The sequence below is a fragment of the Rhinatrema bivittatum genome, chromosome 2 (genome assembly GCF_901001135.1).
Source record: "Rhinatrema bivittatum chromosome 2, aRhiBiv1.1, whole genome shotgun sequence".
Classification (NCBI taxonomy): Eukaryota; Metazoa; Chordata; class Amphibia; order Gymnophiona; family Rhinatrematidae; genus Rhinatrema; species Rhinatrema bivittatum.
The window spans coordinates 7,576,896-7,595,150 of record NC_042616.1 but is presented as its reverse complement, the minus strand read 5'-3'; the positions used below and the strand labels follow the sequence as shown (position 1 = coordinate 7,595,150).

At 45.9% G+C, this 18,255-nt stretch overlaps 1 protein-coding gene across 4 annotated transcripts in view; it reads left to right on the top strand.

Moving 5' to 3' along the window:
* Nucleotides 1-8,117: 8,117 nt before the first annotated feature.
* LOC115083461 (gastrula zinc finger protein XlCGF57.1-like) overlaps nucleotides 8,118-18,255 on the top strand; it is a 389,522-nt gene continuing 379,384 nt past the window's right edge. For all 4 annotated transcript variants that reach the window (XM_029587304.1, XM_029587302.1, XM_029587301.1 and 1 more), the window contains exons 1-2: nucleotides 8,118-8,230; nucleotides 11,631-11,754. In XM_029587304.1, the coding sequence (XP_029443164.1) occupies nucleotides 11,640-11,754 (115 nt within the window). In that variant the 5' untranslated portion in view covers nucleotides 8,118-8,230; nucleotides 11,631-11,639. The remainder of the gene's footprint in view (nucleotides 8,231-11,630; nucleotides 11,755-18,255) is intronic.

Sequence of the window (18,255 nt, the reverse complement as noted above, 5' to 3'; positions counted from 1 at the left end):
CCCTCCTCCCACTCACCCTCCCGCTCCTTCCCTTACCTGTCACTCATCCCTCCCTCCCATTCGTTCCCTTCCCTCTGTCACTCATTCATGTCCCTTCCTTCCCTCTCTGTCCCTTCCCAAGCCTCACTCTCCCCCCTCTTTCATTCCCTTACTCATACCCCTTCCCTTTTAGTTAGAACCCACATTACTCCTCCCTCCTCCCCAGGATGTCATTCTCAGCCTCGGGGCAGGTCACCATCAGACCCACAGTAAGCGGGGTCTGTCCTTGATGATGGGGAATAGGAACCTCGCCAGCATGCTGTCACACGTAGCCTCTCCTCGGCGGTGGAAGTGGGAGCCCTGCCAGCATGCAGTCACACGTAGCCTCTGCTCGGTGGTGGAAGTGGGAACCTCGCCAGCATGCAGTCACACGTAGCCTCTCCTCGGCGGTGGAAGTGGGAACCCTGCCAGCATGCAGTCACACCTAGCCTCTCCTCGGTGGTGGAAGTGGGAGCCCTGCCAGCATGCAGTCACACGTAGCCTCTCCTCGGCGGTGGAAGTGGGAACCCTGCCAGCATGCAGTCACACGTAGCCTCTCCTCGGTGGTGGAAGTGGGAACCCTGCCGGCATGCAGTCACCCGTAGCCTCTCCTCGATGGTGGAAGTGGGAACCCTGCCAGCATGCAGTCACACGTAGCCTCTCCTCGGTGGTGGAAGTGGGAACCCTGCCGGCATGCAGTCACATGTAGCCTCTCCTCGGTGGTGGAAGTAGGAACCCTGCCCGCATGTAGTCATATGCGGCTTCTCCTTGCTGGTGGGGGGTGGGAAAATGTCACCTCCCATTGCGCTGATGCTTTCATCTACCTGTTCAAGCGAGAACTTGGCCTTTGATGATGTCGTTAGCTGCTCTTGCAGGCAGGACGGAGCATTGTTCGGCTGCACATAATGCAAAGGATAGGTGGGCCGGAGGAAAGGTCTTGATGGGCCAGATTTGGTCAGGGGGCCTTAAGTTTTCCCACCACTGACCCAGTGCATCTAGTACTTCCACCAGCCCAGACTGTGAGGCCAAGCCCTTGAAATCTCCCCTCTAAAACTGCTCCCCTTGGCAGCTCTAAGCTTGAGAAATGGAGGAATGAGAGAGGGAGCAGTCGGAGGGAGTGGGGAGTGGGTTTTTGGCAGGAATAAAGAGTAAATAGTCCCTGCAGGGGAAGGGACAGGTAACTAATGCTGCTATTTTGTTTATTTAAAAAGCACAATAGGGCGATGCAAACATTGAGTTATTAGGTTAGGTGAATGCATTTTTCAAGATTATATTTTGCTTTGTTTTTCAAGATTTCTCCAGGTGTATTTTGTTCCGATTGTAAACTGGGTATAACAAATAAATAAATAACTTATCTGAGCTCCAGAGGCAGGGGCCCGGCCTTTCTTGGTGGTGGTGATGATTGAAGCTCGGCTGTGTGGGAGAGAGGGCCAGGGTGAAGACTGGAGCCCGTTGCCCATTCCCCCCCAGGTTTGGGAGGGCGGTGCGGATAGATCGCTGTGGAGTCGGCGAGGGAGGGACGCCGGGGTGCTAAGTTGGGCCCGAGTCATGCCGGCTGGGAGAGCTGCGGCGAGGAGCATTGTTGGGCTGCTGCAGTGTCGGGAGGGAGACGCTGGGTCTGAGGACGGTGTTAGGATGTGGCCAGTGGGAGCAGGGACAGTCGCGGCTGTGGGAAGGAGGCTGCCCTGGCTTGGGAGGCACCCCCGCAGAGCTGGCAGGGGTGGAGCATTGGATCTCAGAGGTGGCCGGGCCCTCAAAACCCCTGCTGCAATTTAAAAAAACACCCCACAAAAAGCACAAGGAGGAGGAATCAGCTGACCGGTAGCGGTCAGCTGTGCTGGAAATTGCGACCCCCTGCCGCCGGCCTCATGCGAATGGAGCCACGGGGAGAGAAGCTGCAATTTAGTCACTGGAGCTGCAACCGGGATCGCCCTTACCGCTGCTGCCTGGGCGAGTGCCGTTTCTGCGGTGCCGACACTATTTTAATTTTTAAAGAAGGTTAGATAAACATGAAAAACAAATGCTGCAATTGGCGTCGGAGGGCCTAGGGGATGCCCTGATGCAACTGGTGAGTAGGGCACGGACCCAGTGCCATCATCGATGAAATCAGCAGATACCCACAGCTCAGGAGGGGGCAGCAATTCTTGATAAAATTAAGGAAAATAAAGTAAAATCTAAGGGGAACAACAGTGATGAGAAGGTAAGGGGACCCTGTCTGATACCAACTCCCTCAGCCCCAACAGGTGTTTTAAATATGTAAATTACCCCAATGGGAGCCCTACTCATGTAGGGACAAAAATAACTTTACAAACAAACAAAGCCTTCCAAGAATAATTTAAAAAAAAACCAAAAAAAACTGTTAAGATCTTAAGAACTGCTTAGCCATAAAAGGATAATTTCAAAGTTATAGTTTTTACGGGAGAAATATTTATAGTAATTGCGCAAACCATACAGGTATTTAGAGAATTAAAAAAAAAATACAGGAAAAGTCAGGAATCAATGTAAGGGATATTTTTAATAAGCCTAGAAGCATTTTAAGGGCATGAAAATAATGCAGAAATGAAGTTTAAACTAATTTGGCGGTACCCAAAGACCCCCTAAATAGGATGGTCCATTCCATAACATCTTAGAAAAAAAGAAAACCCTGGAATCCCCATAGCAACCAGAGGACGAAGCGAAGCTGTAGCCATGGAGCCTTGGCAACGGCTTCCCTAGCGACCAGTGATGAGGCGGGCGCAGCTTTACTATCCTGAGTCGCAGCGCAGGATCCAAATGGAAAACAAAGATCACCATAAACAGTAAGAAAGTTACCAAAAATGTTCTGATGTTAAAAATAATAAATCCAAATAGAAATTGTCCTAGCAGCAAAAACTAAAGATGGCAGATGGAGAGTACTCGGGACTATTTATTAGGATGACATCAGCAGGAGCAGGGATACGCTAAGCTTAGGAAACCTAACGTGCGTTACAGAATTCAGCAGTAGTGAGCCCGAAGTAGGAGACAGCAGAGCTGCCATCGGGGTCCTCTGACCTCAGGGCCAAACATTTTAATTCATGAAAGGACGTTCACAATAAGAGCAAAGTGCACAAGTATGATAAGGTAAGGTGACAGGCAGAGAAGTGTAAACTGTAAAGTAACTGCTGTACCGCGTATTAGCGCAGTATTAGAAAGGGTTAGTAAGAGAGTGTGAGTGGATCTTGAATGCTGAACGCCGACCCATTCAAGATAATTCAGTGTTTGATTATTAAAGTAGAGCGAGAAACACGCTATTTAAAATAACCCATAACTAAGCTGGTAAACAAGTGGAGAGGCCTGTTTGAAAGCCATTGTTAGTCCACGGACTGAAGGAAAGATTGTGCCTATACCCGCACTTTTCTTAATAAGGTATAGTGAAGGATCTCGTAAAATATAGTAAAGAGGGAGAGACTGATCTATAACAGGAGAATTGTTCTTTCATGAAGAAGAGTTATGGCCATTGTAGTTACTGTTTGGTTTTCTTTAGTTAGAGATATTACCGTTTCAATAAGATGACAAAGACATTCACACCCAGGGAACACACTGATCAGTCTGTGGAAGATTCTGGAGCGGGTTGAGGGAGAGCGTTTTCTCTATTGATTTGTTTAAAGTAGAGATCAGTAGGTTAAAGAGGACGCCAAAGCCACCCGAGGAAAAAGGAGAAGAAGAAAGAAGAACTGGCCAGCACCGACAGAGGAAGAAAAACTCCAGATAAGTTTTTTCAGTATAAGGAAAAGAATTTTAATAATCATAGCCAGGCCTGAACTTACAAACATACAAGCATTGAATTATTAGACAAAGGAAAGAAAGAAAAACACAGTAAGAAAACAGAAAAAAAGACTTCAAGTAAAACATAACCTGCTTACCCAAATCCAAAAGGAAAATTTGTTTTGACTTGACAAAAACTTTTAAAAAAAAATACATAATTAATGCTTAATAGTTACAGAAGTAAAACTTTAAGAATGATCTTATGTAAAACAACTTAGTAAAAATAGTTTTATAGAGTAATACTTCTCTGATAAAAGTGGCTTCTGAATGTTTTAAGTTGTTTCACATTTTCTTGTTTGTTAAATACAGTAAAGTCTCTAGAGAAAACAATCTAAGAAAAAAATATAATGAAAGTTATTAAAGTATGTTTATATAAATAAGAAAATCAGTAAAATTCTTTTACGTACGTGCAGATTTTTATTGATGTGAAACCAAAGTATTATTCAAAGTATTAAAAAATATACTAGAAGTGAAGAATGTTCTTGTTCTTATCATCTTTGCCTCCCCTCCTTATCTTCAGAGACTTTGCTGGGTGGGGTCTGGGCCCCCCTATCCCTGTGGGAGACCTGGTTGGGAGGAGGGAACTGTACCTGTACCGCACCTCTGAGGAACCATCTGAGAGCTTGCTGTCCTGGTCAAAAACACGACTACACTTTCACACTATCAACCTCAGCCATGAGAGCAGAGTCTTTCACCCTCAGGAGCAGGGGTCTACACAATACATGTTGCATTTCTTTTAATGTGATTATGTTTCATTTCTTTATGGATATTTTCTTTGGCATAAGTATAACTTCTAGATAGGGTGACCTCCTGCCTGGTTTTGAACCGGACAGTCCGGTTTTTCCATCGGTTGTACGAGTGTAACCGGACCCAGTAAAATCCAGTCGAGAGCGGTGCACAAAGGACTGGCAGGAAACAAAAGAGAGAAAACGGGTTGTGCATGCTCCCAAGATTCCACCTCCTTTCCTGCAACTTGCTGGCGACAGAGGTTACGTCCTAAAGATGCAACTTCCACTGCGAGCAAGTTCAAGAAAGCAGCGGCACAACTTGTGTGCCTTTTCTGTAGCCAGAGACCTCTTCCCCTATTTGTGGTCGCTGCTCCCTGCTGGTAATTTCCTCCCTCTCTGTGTTGCTGCTGCTGCTGGGCAGCCAGGAGCACCATCACCCTCCTTCTCTTGCCACTGCCGCTGCGGTGCTGCCAGCCCTGATGCCAGGAATCGGGACCCGTCTGCCTTTATTTCTGCTGTCAGACTCCCACCCCCAGACCAGCTCCATTGCACTTCTGCTGCTGTCCCAGGGTTTCTCATTGTGGAAGGTCATTGTGGTGGTGGTGGGGAGAAGTGGGGAGCAAGGGGTGGGGAAAGAGTGCGAGAGAGAGCAAAAGGAAAGGGAGTGAGATGAGAACAAGGGGGTGGGAGCAGGGAAGAAGGAGGAGGGAGGCTGAAGAGAGGAGAGGAAAAGGCAGAAGACAGCACACATGGGGAGAATTGTACACAGTATTCAAGGTGTGGTCTCACCATGGAGCGATACAGAGGCATTATGACATTTTCGGTTTTATTAACCATTCCCTTTCTAATAATGCCTAACATTCTGTTTGTTTTTTTGACTGCCGCAGCACACTGAGCCGACGATTTTAAAGTATTATCCAATATGATGCCTAGATCTTTTTCCTGGGTGGTAGCTCCTAATATGGAACCTAACATCGTGAAACTACAGCAAGGGTTATCTTTCCCTATATGCATCACCTTGCACTTGTCCACATTAAATTTCATCTGCCATTTGGATGCCCAATCTTCCAGTCTTGCAGGGCCCTCCTAAAATGTACCACAATCTGCTTATGATTTAACTACTCTGAATAATTTTGTATCATCTGCAAATCTGATTATCTCACTCGTCGTATTCCTTTCCAGATCATTTATAAATATATCGAAAAGCACTGGACCAAGTACAGATCTCTGAGGCACTCCACTCTTTACCCTTTTCCACTGACAAAATTGACCATTTAATCCTACTCTGTTTCCTGTCTTTTAGCCAGTTTGTAATCCACGAAAGGACATCGCCTCCTATCCCATGACTTTTTAGTTTTCTTAGAAGCCTCTCATGAGGGACTTTGTCAAATGCCTTCTGAAAATCCAAATACACTACATCTACCGGTTCACCTTTATCCACATGTTTATTAACCCCTTCAAAAAAATGAAGCAGATTTGTTAGGCAAGACTTCCCTTGGGTAAATCCATGCTGTGTTCCATTAAATCATGTCTTTCTATATGCTCTACGATTTTGATCTTGAGAATAGTTTCCACTATTCCCGGCACTGAAGTCAGTATCACTGGTCTATAGTTACCTGGATCACCCCTGGAGCCTTTTTTTAAATATTGGGGTTACATTGGCCACCCTCCAGTCTTCAGTTACAATGGATAATTTTAATGATAGGTTACAAATTTTAACTAATAGATCAGAAATTTCATTTTTGAGTTCCTTCAGAACCCTAGTGTAATAGGATGCATACCATCCGGTCCAGGTGATTTGCTACTCTTTAGTTTGTCAATCTGGCCTACTACATATTCCAGGTTCACAGTGATTTCATTCAGTTCATCTGACTCATCACCCCTGAAAACCATCTCCGGAACTGGTATCTCCCAACATCCTCATTAGTAAACACGGAAGCAAAGAATTCATTTAATCTTTCTGCAATGGCCTTATCTTCCCTAAAAGCCCCTTTAACCCCTCGGTTATCTAATGGTCCAACTGACTCTCTCACAGGTTTCTTGCTTTGGATATATTTAAAAAGGTTTTTATTATAAGTTTTTGCCTCTATAGCCAACTTCATTTCAAATTCTGCCCCTTCCCCCCCCCCCCCCCCCCCCCCCCGGGCCTGGCACATTCGGAATGTTTGTCTGCCCTTTCAACAGCCCTGGATCCCCTCTCTCCACTCCTCCCTGCCAACAGCATTTACTTTGCCCCCTCCTTTTACTAAGGGTGAGAACTACACCATCCACTCTTATTCCAGAAATATTCCCCTCACCTCCTCTCAAGCAACACACTCACCCCTGAGCAACTGGTACCCTTCCCCCATCACCCTCTCTCCCCTGCAGCTCATAGATACGCTACTCGCATACTAGAGGAATTCTACCTCCCCTCAGAAAACACCCTATCCCTCTCTCTCCCCATCTCCCTCTCTCCCCTGCAGCTCATACATACGCACATACTAGAGCAATTCCACCTCCCCTCAGAAAACACCCTATCCCTCTCTCTCCCCATCTCCCTCTCTCCCCTGCAGCTCATACATACGCACATACTAGAGCAATTCCACCTCCCCTCAGAAAACACCCTATCTCTCTCTCTCCCCATCTCCCTCTCTCCCCTGCAACTCATACATACGCACATACTAGAGCAATTCCACCTCCCCTCAGAAAACACTCTATCTCTCTCTCTCCCCATCTCCCTCTCTCCCCTGCAACTCATACATACGCACATACTAGAGCAATCCCACCTCCCCTCAGAAAACACCCTATCCCTCTCCCTCCCCATCTGGAGGAAGTCATCCCTAACCAGCCTGCATGTCAGTCTGTATGCATGTGTGTGAGTCAGCATGTATGTGCATGTGAGCATTCCTGCCTCTTAATCTGTCCCTGAGCGAGCCTTTGTGTGAGAATCAATGTGGGGTTTAGAGCACAGATCCCCTCAGGGGCCGCAGCCCAGTCTGGTTGTTAGGATTTCCAGAAGGATCAGGCGTGAGGTCTATTGCATACAATGGAGGCTGTGCATGCAGGTTTCATGCATATTCATTGAGGCAATCCTGAAAACCTGAACGGATTGCAGCCCTTGAGGACTGAGTTTGGAGATCCCTGTTTTAAAATGCGTGTGAATATGAGAGGGAGGAGAAAGTCCGTGCACACCCTCCACCCCCTGACTAAACCATGGATTGTTTAGTTTTAATTACTGAGTGTTAATTGATCTGTGCTGTACTGAAATACATTATTGGTGCTTGATAATGGTTTTTAAAGTTTTTTAATTGTTAGATATTCTGTTAGTCAGTGAGTGCCCAGTCCTGCTCTGTGAAAAAGTTGCCATCCTCCTCCCAGAGCAGAGCCTGAGGGGAGGAGGGGGTGGGGATCCCCCTTATGCCCCCGCAGCAGGGCCCACATTGTGCAGCTCGGGCTCCCTCACACCCAGCGGGGAGGGCACTTTCCGGGGCATTTGGGCGGCTCGGGTCAGTGCTGGGCTGGCACCCGGGCAGCTCTGCCAGGAGTCGCAGGGTGATGAGTCATCAGAGGCAGCAGCCAATCGGAGGTGAGATCAGCAGAAGAGGAAGACGCACGAGGTCAGGCAGAGGGAGAGCTCCTCCCCCTCCCACGTGCTCCTAACCCGGGAATTTCCTTTTCTTAAGGAGAAATCAGCGATTGCAGTAAAAGCTCAGCCCCGCAGGGTAAGCGCGCGCTCTCCCTCTCTCTCTCTCCTTTTTCTGGGGTCCCTGCGACATTTTCTAGCACAGGGAGGGGGAGGGGGAGTCAAGGCTTTAAATCCGAGCCCCTGCAAAAATCCCCAGGAGACCCGGTGCCTTGAATAGGGGGGGTAAGCACCGCCCTGGGAAAGAGAGCAGAGGGGGTTTAGCCCCCGAGAGTCTGCGCTCAGAGCTCACAATTTTACTTGCACTCAGAGACCTGAGCCCTGTCCTTTGTGCTCTCTGTGAGCTGTAATTGTACTTTACAGTTATTATTTTGTCATTTCTATTACTCTTTTCCATTTGATATTCCTTATTGGGTGAGGGTCTCTCTCTCTCAGAAACCTGAGCCCTGTCCTTTGTGCTCTCTGTGAGCTGTAATTGTACTTTACAGTTATTATTTTGTCATTTCTATTACTCTTTTCCATTTCATATTCCTTATTGGGTGAGGGTCTCTCTCTCTCTCTCTCTCAGAAACCTGAGCCCTGTCCTTTGTGCTCTCTCTGAGCTGTAATTGTACTTTACAGTTATTATTTTGTCATTTCTATTACTCTTTTCCATTTCATATTCCTTATTGGGTGAGGGTCTCTCTCTCTCTCTCAGAAACCTGAGCCCTGTCCTTTGTGCTCTCTGGGAGCTGTAATTGTACTTTACAGTTATTATTTTGTCATTTCTATTACTCTTTTCCATTTGATATTCCTTATTGGGTGAGGGTCTCTCTCTCTCTCTCTCAGAGACCTGAGCCCTGTCCTTTGTGCTCTCTGTGAGCTGTAATTGTACTTTACAGTTATTATTTTGTCATTTCTATTACTCTTTTCCATTTGATATTCCTTATTGGGTGAGGGTCTCTCTCTCTCTCTCAGAAACCTGAGCCCTGTCCTTTGTGCTCTCTGTGAGCTGTAATTGTACTTTACAGTTATTATTTTGTCATTTCTATTACTCTTTTCCATTTGATATTCCTTATTGGGTGAGGGTCTCTCTCTCTCTCTCTCAGAAACCTGAGCCCTGTCCTTTGTGCTCTCTCTGAGCTGTAATTGTACTTTACAGTTATTATTTTGTCATTTCTATTACTCTTTTCCATTTGATATTCCTTATTGGGTGAGGGTCTCTCTCTCTCTCTCAGAAACCTGAGCCCTGTCCTTTGTGCTCTCTGGGAGCTGTAATTGTACTTTACAGTTGTTATTCTGTCATTTCTATTCCTCTTTTCCATTTGATATTCCTTATTGGGTGAGGGTCTCTCTCTCTCTCTCTCAGAAACCTGAGCCCTGTCCTTTGTGCTCTCTGGGAGCTGTAATTGTACTTTACAGTTATTATTTTGTCATTTCTATTACTCTTTTCCATTTGATATTCCTTATTGGGTGAGGGTCTCTCTCTCTCTCTCTCAGAAACCTGAGCCCTGTCCTTTGTGCTCTCTGGGAGCTGTAATTGTACTTTACAGTTATTATTTTGTCCTTTCTATTACTCTTTTCCATTTGATATTCCTTATTGGGTGAGGGTCTCTCTCTCTCTCTCTCTCAGAAACCTGAGCCCTGTCCTTTGTGCTCTCTCTGAGCTGTAATTGTACTTTACAGTTATTATTTTGTCATTTCTATTACTCTTTTCCATTTCATATTCCTTATTGGGTGAGGGTCTCTCTCTCTCTCTCTCTCAGAAACCTGAGCCCTGTCCTTTGTGCTCTCTCTGAGCTGTAATTGTACTTTACAGTTATTATTTTGTCATTTCTATTACTCTTTTCCATTTGATATTCCTTATTGGGTGAGGGTCTCTCTCTCTCTCAGAAACCTGAGCCCTGTCCTTTGTGCTCTCTCTGAGCTGTAATTGTACTTTACAGTTATTATTTTGTCATTTCTATTACTCTTTTCCATTTGATATTCCTTATTGGGTGAGGGTCTCTCTCTCTCTCAGAAACCTGAGCCCTGTCCTTTGTGCTCTCTGGGAGCTGTAATTGTACTTTACAGTTATTATTTTGTCATTTCTATTCCTCTTTTCCATTTGATATTCCTTATTGGGTGAGGGTCTCTCTCTCTCTCTCAGAAACCTGAGCCCTGTCCTTTGTGCTCTCTGGGAGCTGTAATTGTACTTTACAGTTATTATTCTGTCATTTCTATTACTCTTTTCCATTTGATATTCCTTATTGGGTGAGGGTCTCTCTCTCTCAGAAACCTGAGCCCTGTCCTTTGTGCTCTCTGTGAGCTGTAATTGTACTTTACAGTTATTATTTTGTCCTTTCTATTACTCTTTTCCATTTGATATTCCTTATTGGGTGAGGGTCTCTCTCTCTCTCTCAGAAACCTGAGCCCTGTCCTTTGTGCTCTCTGGGAGCTGTAATTGTACTTTACAGTTATTATTTTGTCATTTCTATTCCTCTTTTCCATTTGATATTCCTTATTGGGTGAGGGTCTCTCTCTCTCTCTCAGAAACCTGAGCCCTGTCCTTTGTGCTCTCTGTGAGCTGTAATTGTACTTTACAGTTATTATTTTGTCATTTCTATTCCTCTTTTCCATTTGATATTCCTTATTGGGTGAGGGTCTCTCTCTCTCTCTCAGAAACCTGAGCCCTGTCCTTTGTGCTCTCTGTGAGCTGTAATTGTACTTTACAGTTATTATTTTGTCATTTCTATTCCTCTTTTCCATTTGATATTCCTTATTGGGTGAGGGTCTCTCTCTCTCTCTCAGAAACCTGAGCCCTGTCCTTTGTGCTCTCTCAGGCCCGTGTTTGGACGCGCTAGCTTTACCCCTTATTCCCAGGCTGATACAGTAAAGTTTGCGGGAGAGCGGGCGAGTGCCCAGGCCACTCTCCAGGGCTCGCGATTCAGGAGGGTGGCCCATGCAAATTAGGGTCTGCGGTAAAAAGAGGCGCAAGGGACACTAGCGCGTCCCTAGCGCCTCTTTTTTGACAAGAGCGGCGGCTGTCAGGGAGTTTGACAGACGACGCTCAATTTTGCCAGCGTCGGTTCTCAAACCCGCTGACAACCACGGTTCGGAAAATGGACGCAGGCATAATTGAGCATCCAGTTTGCGAGCCGCGGGCTGACTTTAAATTTTTTTTTATTTTTAACTTTTGGGCAGAAATTAACGCCTACCTTTGGGTAGGCGTTAATTTGTGAAAGTAAAACGTGCGGCTTGGCCTCACGTTTTACTTTCTGTATCACACGGGAATAACTAACAGGGCCATCAACACGCATTTTCACCTTGTGGGCGCTATTAGTTTCGGGGGGGTTGGACGCACGTTTTTGAAATGCTAGCTTTACCCCTTGTAACCTAGCGCGTCGAAAACGCACGTCCAAATGCTCCACCGGAGCGCACTGTACTGTATCTGCCTGTAAGAGATTAAACCCAGCTGAGCCCCTCCTCGTGTCCCTGAGCGTTTCTGGTTTGTGTTTCAGGTGCCGGTGATGCCTGAGGACCTCGCTGTCTCTTTCTCCCAGGAGGAAGTGGGGTGTTTAGATGAAGGACAGAAGGAGCTTTACAGGGATGTGAGGGAGAATTATGAGATCCTGAGCTCTGTAGGTAAGGATTGCATTATCTCTATTTTTAGTAAATACAGGGTAAGAGATGTGCAAGCCGGCCTGGATTTACCAAAGTGCACGAGGCCTGACCTCTGTTCTTCTCCTCACCCTTTTCCTGGTCCTCACTACCTCTCCTCACCCTTTTCCTGGTCCTCTGTCCCTCTCCTCTCCACATTTCTGGTCCTCTGTCCCTCTCCTCTCCACATTTCTGGTCCTCTGTCCCTCTCCTCTCCACATTTCTGGTCCTCTGTCCCTCTCCTCTCCACATTTCTGGTCCTCAGTCCCTCTCTTCTCCACATCTCTGGTCCTCAGTCCCTCTCCTCTCCACATCTCTGGTCCTCAGTCCCTCTCCTCTCCACATCTCTGGTCCTCAGTCCCTCTCCACATCTCTGGTCCTCTTATCCTTTCTCTCCCATCCCTTCCGTTTCTTCAGCTGCCGGAAGAGGATATGAGCGCATATCCTTTTCTGGCAGTGGTGATGCTCTCTTCGTCCTCTGCCGCCTCCCCGGATGTGCCGCTCCGTGCAGTTGCATGATTTGCACCCCTGGTCACAGCGGGCCTGTATGTGAGAGACGTTTAAGTGATTTGTACTTTAGATATAAATGTGCTATTGTATGTATATTAAATGTAGTTTATTATTTTTATTTATTATTGTAACCCACTTAGTATCGCAGGTCCACTGTAAGTAGATAATAATAAATAGTGGTTCCCTGTACATATCCGGATCAGTCCAGACAGTGGGGGTTGTGTCTCCCTTCCAGCAGATGGAGTCAGAGAAAAGCTTGAAGGGGGCTCTCTTATAGCCTGGAGGGCCCTCTGCGTCCCTTCAGTATTTCTCTGACTCCAGCGATGAAGGTTGCAGAGCATGCAGTTCCCCATTTCAGCTACAGCAGGATAGAAGTTTAGATTTCTCTCTCTCATTCCTTCTTTTTTTTTTTTTTTTTTTTTTTATATATGTTTTTATTAGGGTAATGTGCACATAACATTGTACAGTATCATTAGGTTAGAACTTAACATTGGAGCAGAACATCAAGTATACAACCTTCAGTTTGTAAACACAAATCTTTGAACAGCTGGTATCCCAAATAAGGGAATGTAATAACACAGAAAAAACAAATTATAACAGGTAAGTGCTCCAGATTGTCCCGAACCATGAACCCCTTGTTTTATGGTTTATCCCATGTGTATCCTTCCCCCCCCCCATCCCCCCCTCCCCCGCCCCCACAAGTGCCTGATCTAAATGTAGAAAGAAATTATATAAGTATCTCATTACTCAACCTGGGTCACTAGTCTCCAACCCCCACATGTCTGCATTCATTCATTGAATCATAATCCGCAAGTCTTATACTTGAACTCCAGTCGTGTCAGGTAGTAGATTACATTGAAGTAGCTGGTATCTCCGTCGCAAGAACATCAACACTGGCCCCAGAGGAATGGCGGATGTGATTGGGCCCCAAAACCCTGGAAAGAAAAGGTTCCCACATGGCCTTTATACGCTGTTGGGTACGTCCCAACCTATAGTGTCCAGTAATGTCGTCAAAACTAGCTAACTTCAGCATCTTATTGATCCATACTTGGAATACCGGAGGGTCTTTTAACAACCATACAGACAGTATCACTTGCTTGGCTTGTACTGCCGCTAATGTAAGGAACCTTCGTTTGTCCGCAGAAATATTCTGAAGCCCATCAGGTAATTTCCCAAATAGCCAGTAATAGGGCTCAACCGGCAATACTATTTCATAGCTGCTTGTACATAAGGCATGAACTTTCTTCCAAAAAACATGTACCTTGGGACAAAGCCAAAAACTATGGAAATAGTCCCCAACTGCCGTGCCGCATTTCATACATGTATTGGAGGAACATATCTTCTTTTGGAATGCCTTCTGCTTTGAATAGTAATAATGCCATATGAATTTAAACTGTACTTCACGCAAACTTGTGTTTTCCGACGTTTTTGGTATATTTGTCAGATAGGCCTTAATATCAGCAATAGAGATATCCAATCCAACCTGATTCGTCCACTTCTGCGCTATCACCCTTGTTGAGGATGTTGGGAGAAAGGTCCGGAGCGCCCGGACAAAAAACGAGCATTGAGGCTTCCCCAACGTAGGGCCCAAAAATAGAGATTCTAAAAATTTATAATCCTGAGAGGAAAACTTATGTATTCCCAATGTGGTAATGTAATGTCTGACTTGCAAATAGGCATAGATGTCAGAATCCCGTAGCTCATATCGCGTCTGTAAGTCCATAAACGTAAATAATCCACCTTGAGAGACATTCACAAATTGACTCAAATATTTTAAGCCTTTGCCCTCCCAGTGGCGGAACACTGTGTCTCCAAGGCCCGGCAGGAATTGAGGATTTATTTATTTATTTATAGGTTTTTTATATACCGATAGCCGTTTGCACATCGTATCGGTTTACAGATAACTAAAACTTTTTGACAGTGTCATTATACAGAACTTTTGGCACTGCCATTACATAGAACAGGAAAACTTTGCATACAAGAGATAAACATCAACAAACAGTAATTGGGTAACTATGTACAGGGAACGAAGGTTCCTCAATTGGGAGAAGGTGAGGGAAAATTCACAAGAGCACATAGTGACGGTAGTACATGGAAAGCATTGTACATGGAAAGCATTGTAATCAAATCAAGATTGCCACAGAGTGGGAGAAAAGGGGTCACTGAACTCCTGTTACCTTGTAGCGCACATAAGCATGCCCAAGCTTTCCTTCCAGAGTCCATAATAAGAAATTGCGAGATACCAGTTGGAATCAGTCTTCGAGGTATTTGTAATAAGGCTAGCAGGTTCATCCCCAGGAACCAAGCTTGCAGGTGTAATTTTGAGGAATGATATGAGGTTCCTGCGAACCATTCTTTAATGTGACGTAGCATACAGATAAGATTATAACGCTTTAGATCAGGGCACGCCAAGCCCCCATTGCATAATGGTTCGCAGAGATACTTTAATGCTATTCTAGCTTTTCGGCCCTGCCATATGAAGCCTCGGAGCGCCTTTTGAATCTCCTGAATGTCTTTTTTACTCAACCAGAGCGGCAACATTTGGAGAACATATAGCCACCTCGGTAATTCATTCATCTTGAATAATTGTATTCTGCCTGAAAGTGATAAAGGCATATGGGACCATCTTTGTAATCGTTCTTTAAGGTTCTTCAACATAGGCTGGATATTAGTTTGGTAAATGACGTTAACATCTGAGGGAATCAAAACTCCCAAGTATTTAAGGTGTGGGCCGGCCCATCGCAATGGAAATCCCCCTTTCCAACCCTGGTGGACATTGCCAAATACTGGAATGGCTTCCGACTTGTCCGCATTAATTTTTAGTCCGGAAAAGGATCCAAAATTTGTCTGATGCAGAAGAACCTGTGGTAAGGAGGCCAGGGGGTTAGTGAGAAATATGAGTAAGTCATCAGCAAAGGCTGCTATTTTAAAAGAGGTGTTATCTACTTCAATCCTTGTGATCTGGTTGTCAGCCGCTATCAATCGGAGTAAAGGATCCAGTGATAGGATATATAGGAGCAGGGATAGCGGACATCCTTGTCTAACTCCCCGTTGTGGTATGAAAGGATTGGTATCTCATTCCTTCTTAAATTCTTTCACTGTCTGGATGGATCAAGTTTAAAAAAAATAAATGGCTTTCTGGCTTCTCAGTCACTTCCAAACTTGCAGGCAGAACTGGTAGCAGTGTTACCTGGCATTTTTCAGAGTAGATTTGGTAAGGTTTTGTACTTTTTCCTTCTCAGGCTTCTCTGACTTCCAGGGGTGAATGTTGGTGGTCCAACCTCTCCCCCCTCACGACGGCTCGCTGCCCTGCGACGCCGCCTTCCTCGGGGCAGCGCTAGCAGAGAGGCGACATTCCTCTGCCGTCTGTAAAAAGCCAAGTCGTGGTTTTCTGAGCGGAGGTTCTCTTATCCGCTCCTGCCAGGCTCCGGGGGTGTTTCTCATTTATTACCAGACTTTCCCTTCCCCCATGCCGCGCTCAGCGCGACGTGCTGCCTGCGGAGAGCCCAGGACGTGCCTCTCTTGCGAAGGTGCTTCCCCGGCGGGGATGAGAAGCATACAAAGGTACGCTACACCCCCCCCCCCCCCCCCCCCCAAGCCAAACTCACACACCTCTCATCCACTAAAGATCGAGCCTTCTCGGCAGCAGCACCAACCATCTGGAACAACATGCCCACAGAGCTTAGACAAGAACCTTGCACGCAGACATTCAGAAAGAAACTCAAGACTTGGCTATTTCTACAAGCCTTCCCCGATCTATGACATCCCCTACTGCTACAACTAGGTATAGGATACCATGTATATAGTTGATTATATTCAGTCCTGAGCACGTGTCTATTATAGCCTTTGTATATATCTTTATATTATTTATTACCTAGTTCTATGTTAGCTATTACTCTGGCTTTTCCTCCTCCCAGTTCAAGTGCCCCTGTTTATTGTAACTTTCACTCTCTTTTTCTCTCCTAGCCTATTGTTCACGTTGTTAATGTTATTGCACCACTGTTTATTGTAAACCGATATGATATGATTGGTATCATGAGTGTCTGTATAAAAAAGCCCTAAATAAATAAAATAAAATCCTTTGCTCTTTCAATTACTATCCAGAGAATGGGATTCGCCAGAGTCTAGTCTGAAGTAGGAAGGGCTATGGACAAGCTCTATCCTCGTCCGGAGGAATTCCTAGAACTCCTCAAAGTCCCCAAGGTAGACGTGTCAGTAACGGCGGTCACAAAAAGGACTACCATCCTAGTCACGGGTGGAGCTGCCCTCCGAGACTGTTATCGTCTGCTCCTCCAGAGGGGAGGAGCTAGCAATCTGTTATCGTTTGCTCCCCCAGAGGGGAGGAGTTAGCAATCTATTCAGTGATGCTCCCCTGAAGGGAGGAGTTAGCAACATGTAATGGATCAGCTTCTTCAGAGAGGAGGAGCCAACAATCTGTTATTGATCTCCGCTAAGGTTAGCAATATATAATTCTCCGTGGAAGGAGTTAGATATCTGTCAGCGATGTTGCTAAAGAATAGCAACCTGTAGTGAGCTACTCCTTCAGAGTGGCAGACTATTATTATACCGCTCTTGTAGTATAAGGAATGAACACTAACTATGAATTGGTGAATCCCTGGGCCGATGGCAGATGACAGCGCCCCCAGGAGGGTATCCTGAGAGGGATCACCGGCTAGGCTGGAATATGGAGACTGACACAGATAGTTCTTTATTAGACAGAAGGTAGAACCACCAGAGGTGGCAGTAGTGAGCTGATGTGCCCGGCAGGGTTGAAGTCCTTCTAATACTGGAACTGCAATCTCTGGGTTGGCTGAGCTGTAGAGAGAGACCTTAGGTAGTGAGTAGACGGGGTATGCTGGAAACATAACCAGCAGATGTTGGTACACTCACAATTGTAGATATCTGTAATGGCTTCTATGCACCAGAGAGTCTTCAGTATTATCAGGAACAGGAGCCTCCAGGTGAGTACTGGTTCCTATTTGCAATCTGGAATAAGAACTCAGAATATCTGTGTATGAGATGGCTTCTGATTTAGTAGAATATCTTTGGAGGGTTTTAGGAACATGGGCCCTCGTGGAGCGAGTACCGGTTCCTAGCTGCAATCTGTAATAACCACTCACGATCTCCGTACCTGTGATAGCGTCTTAGACAATAGGGAGTCTTCGGAGTTTAGGAACATAGGCCCTCGTGGAGCAAGTACCAGTTCTTATCTGTAAAGGAAACGCACTGTGTTCACGTCTGCGATCGCTTCCAGGCAATAGGGAGTCTTCTGAGCATTCTGGGACGTACGCCCTCAAGGAGCGAGTACCGAATCCCGTCTTCGAATCTGAAATCAAGAAGAGAGAGCGGGGTCCCCGAGGAGCGGGTACCCCTAGGTAAGTTTGTGGAGGCAGAGCAGCGGAGAAAGATTTCCCCTTGCTAACGCGATTCGTAGTAGCAAGCAAAGACCTTTTGTATTGGAAGCGGATGACGTCACTACGGGGGGGGACGCCCCCGAGGTTCACGCCCTTGCTGGTACAAACTCTGGAGTGCCCGCGCGACCTTACGTCATCAGGAACATGGCGGATCCGCAGCGTCAGGCCAGCCCAGGGACTCCAGGGTGAAGCGGCGAGGAGAAGCTGTGGCAGCATCTGTCCATCAGACCAGAAGGGAGTCGGCACAGAGGTAGAGAGGGTGGAGCGAGGGCAGAAACAGGCACGAACGCAACAGAGACTTCCAGGATCGGAAGCTCGAAGTCTACCTCAAAAGGATTTTTTAAGTATCAGCCTTGCGGGTAACAGCCACAGTGTGCAGCTCTTTTTTTTTTTTTTTGTAAATATCTGTTTATTATGCCACAGAGTAAAATATACATCCAGAAACATTTACATCCATTAACTCTGGAAAACATATACAACATTACAATAATCAAATGATATATATTTAGTACATAACTCATATGATTTATCACCCTTCCCTCGCCCACCCCCTTACGTTAAC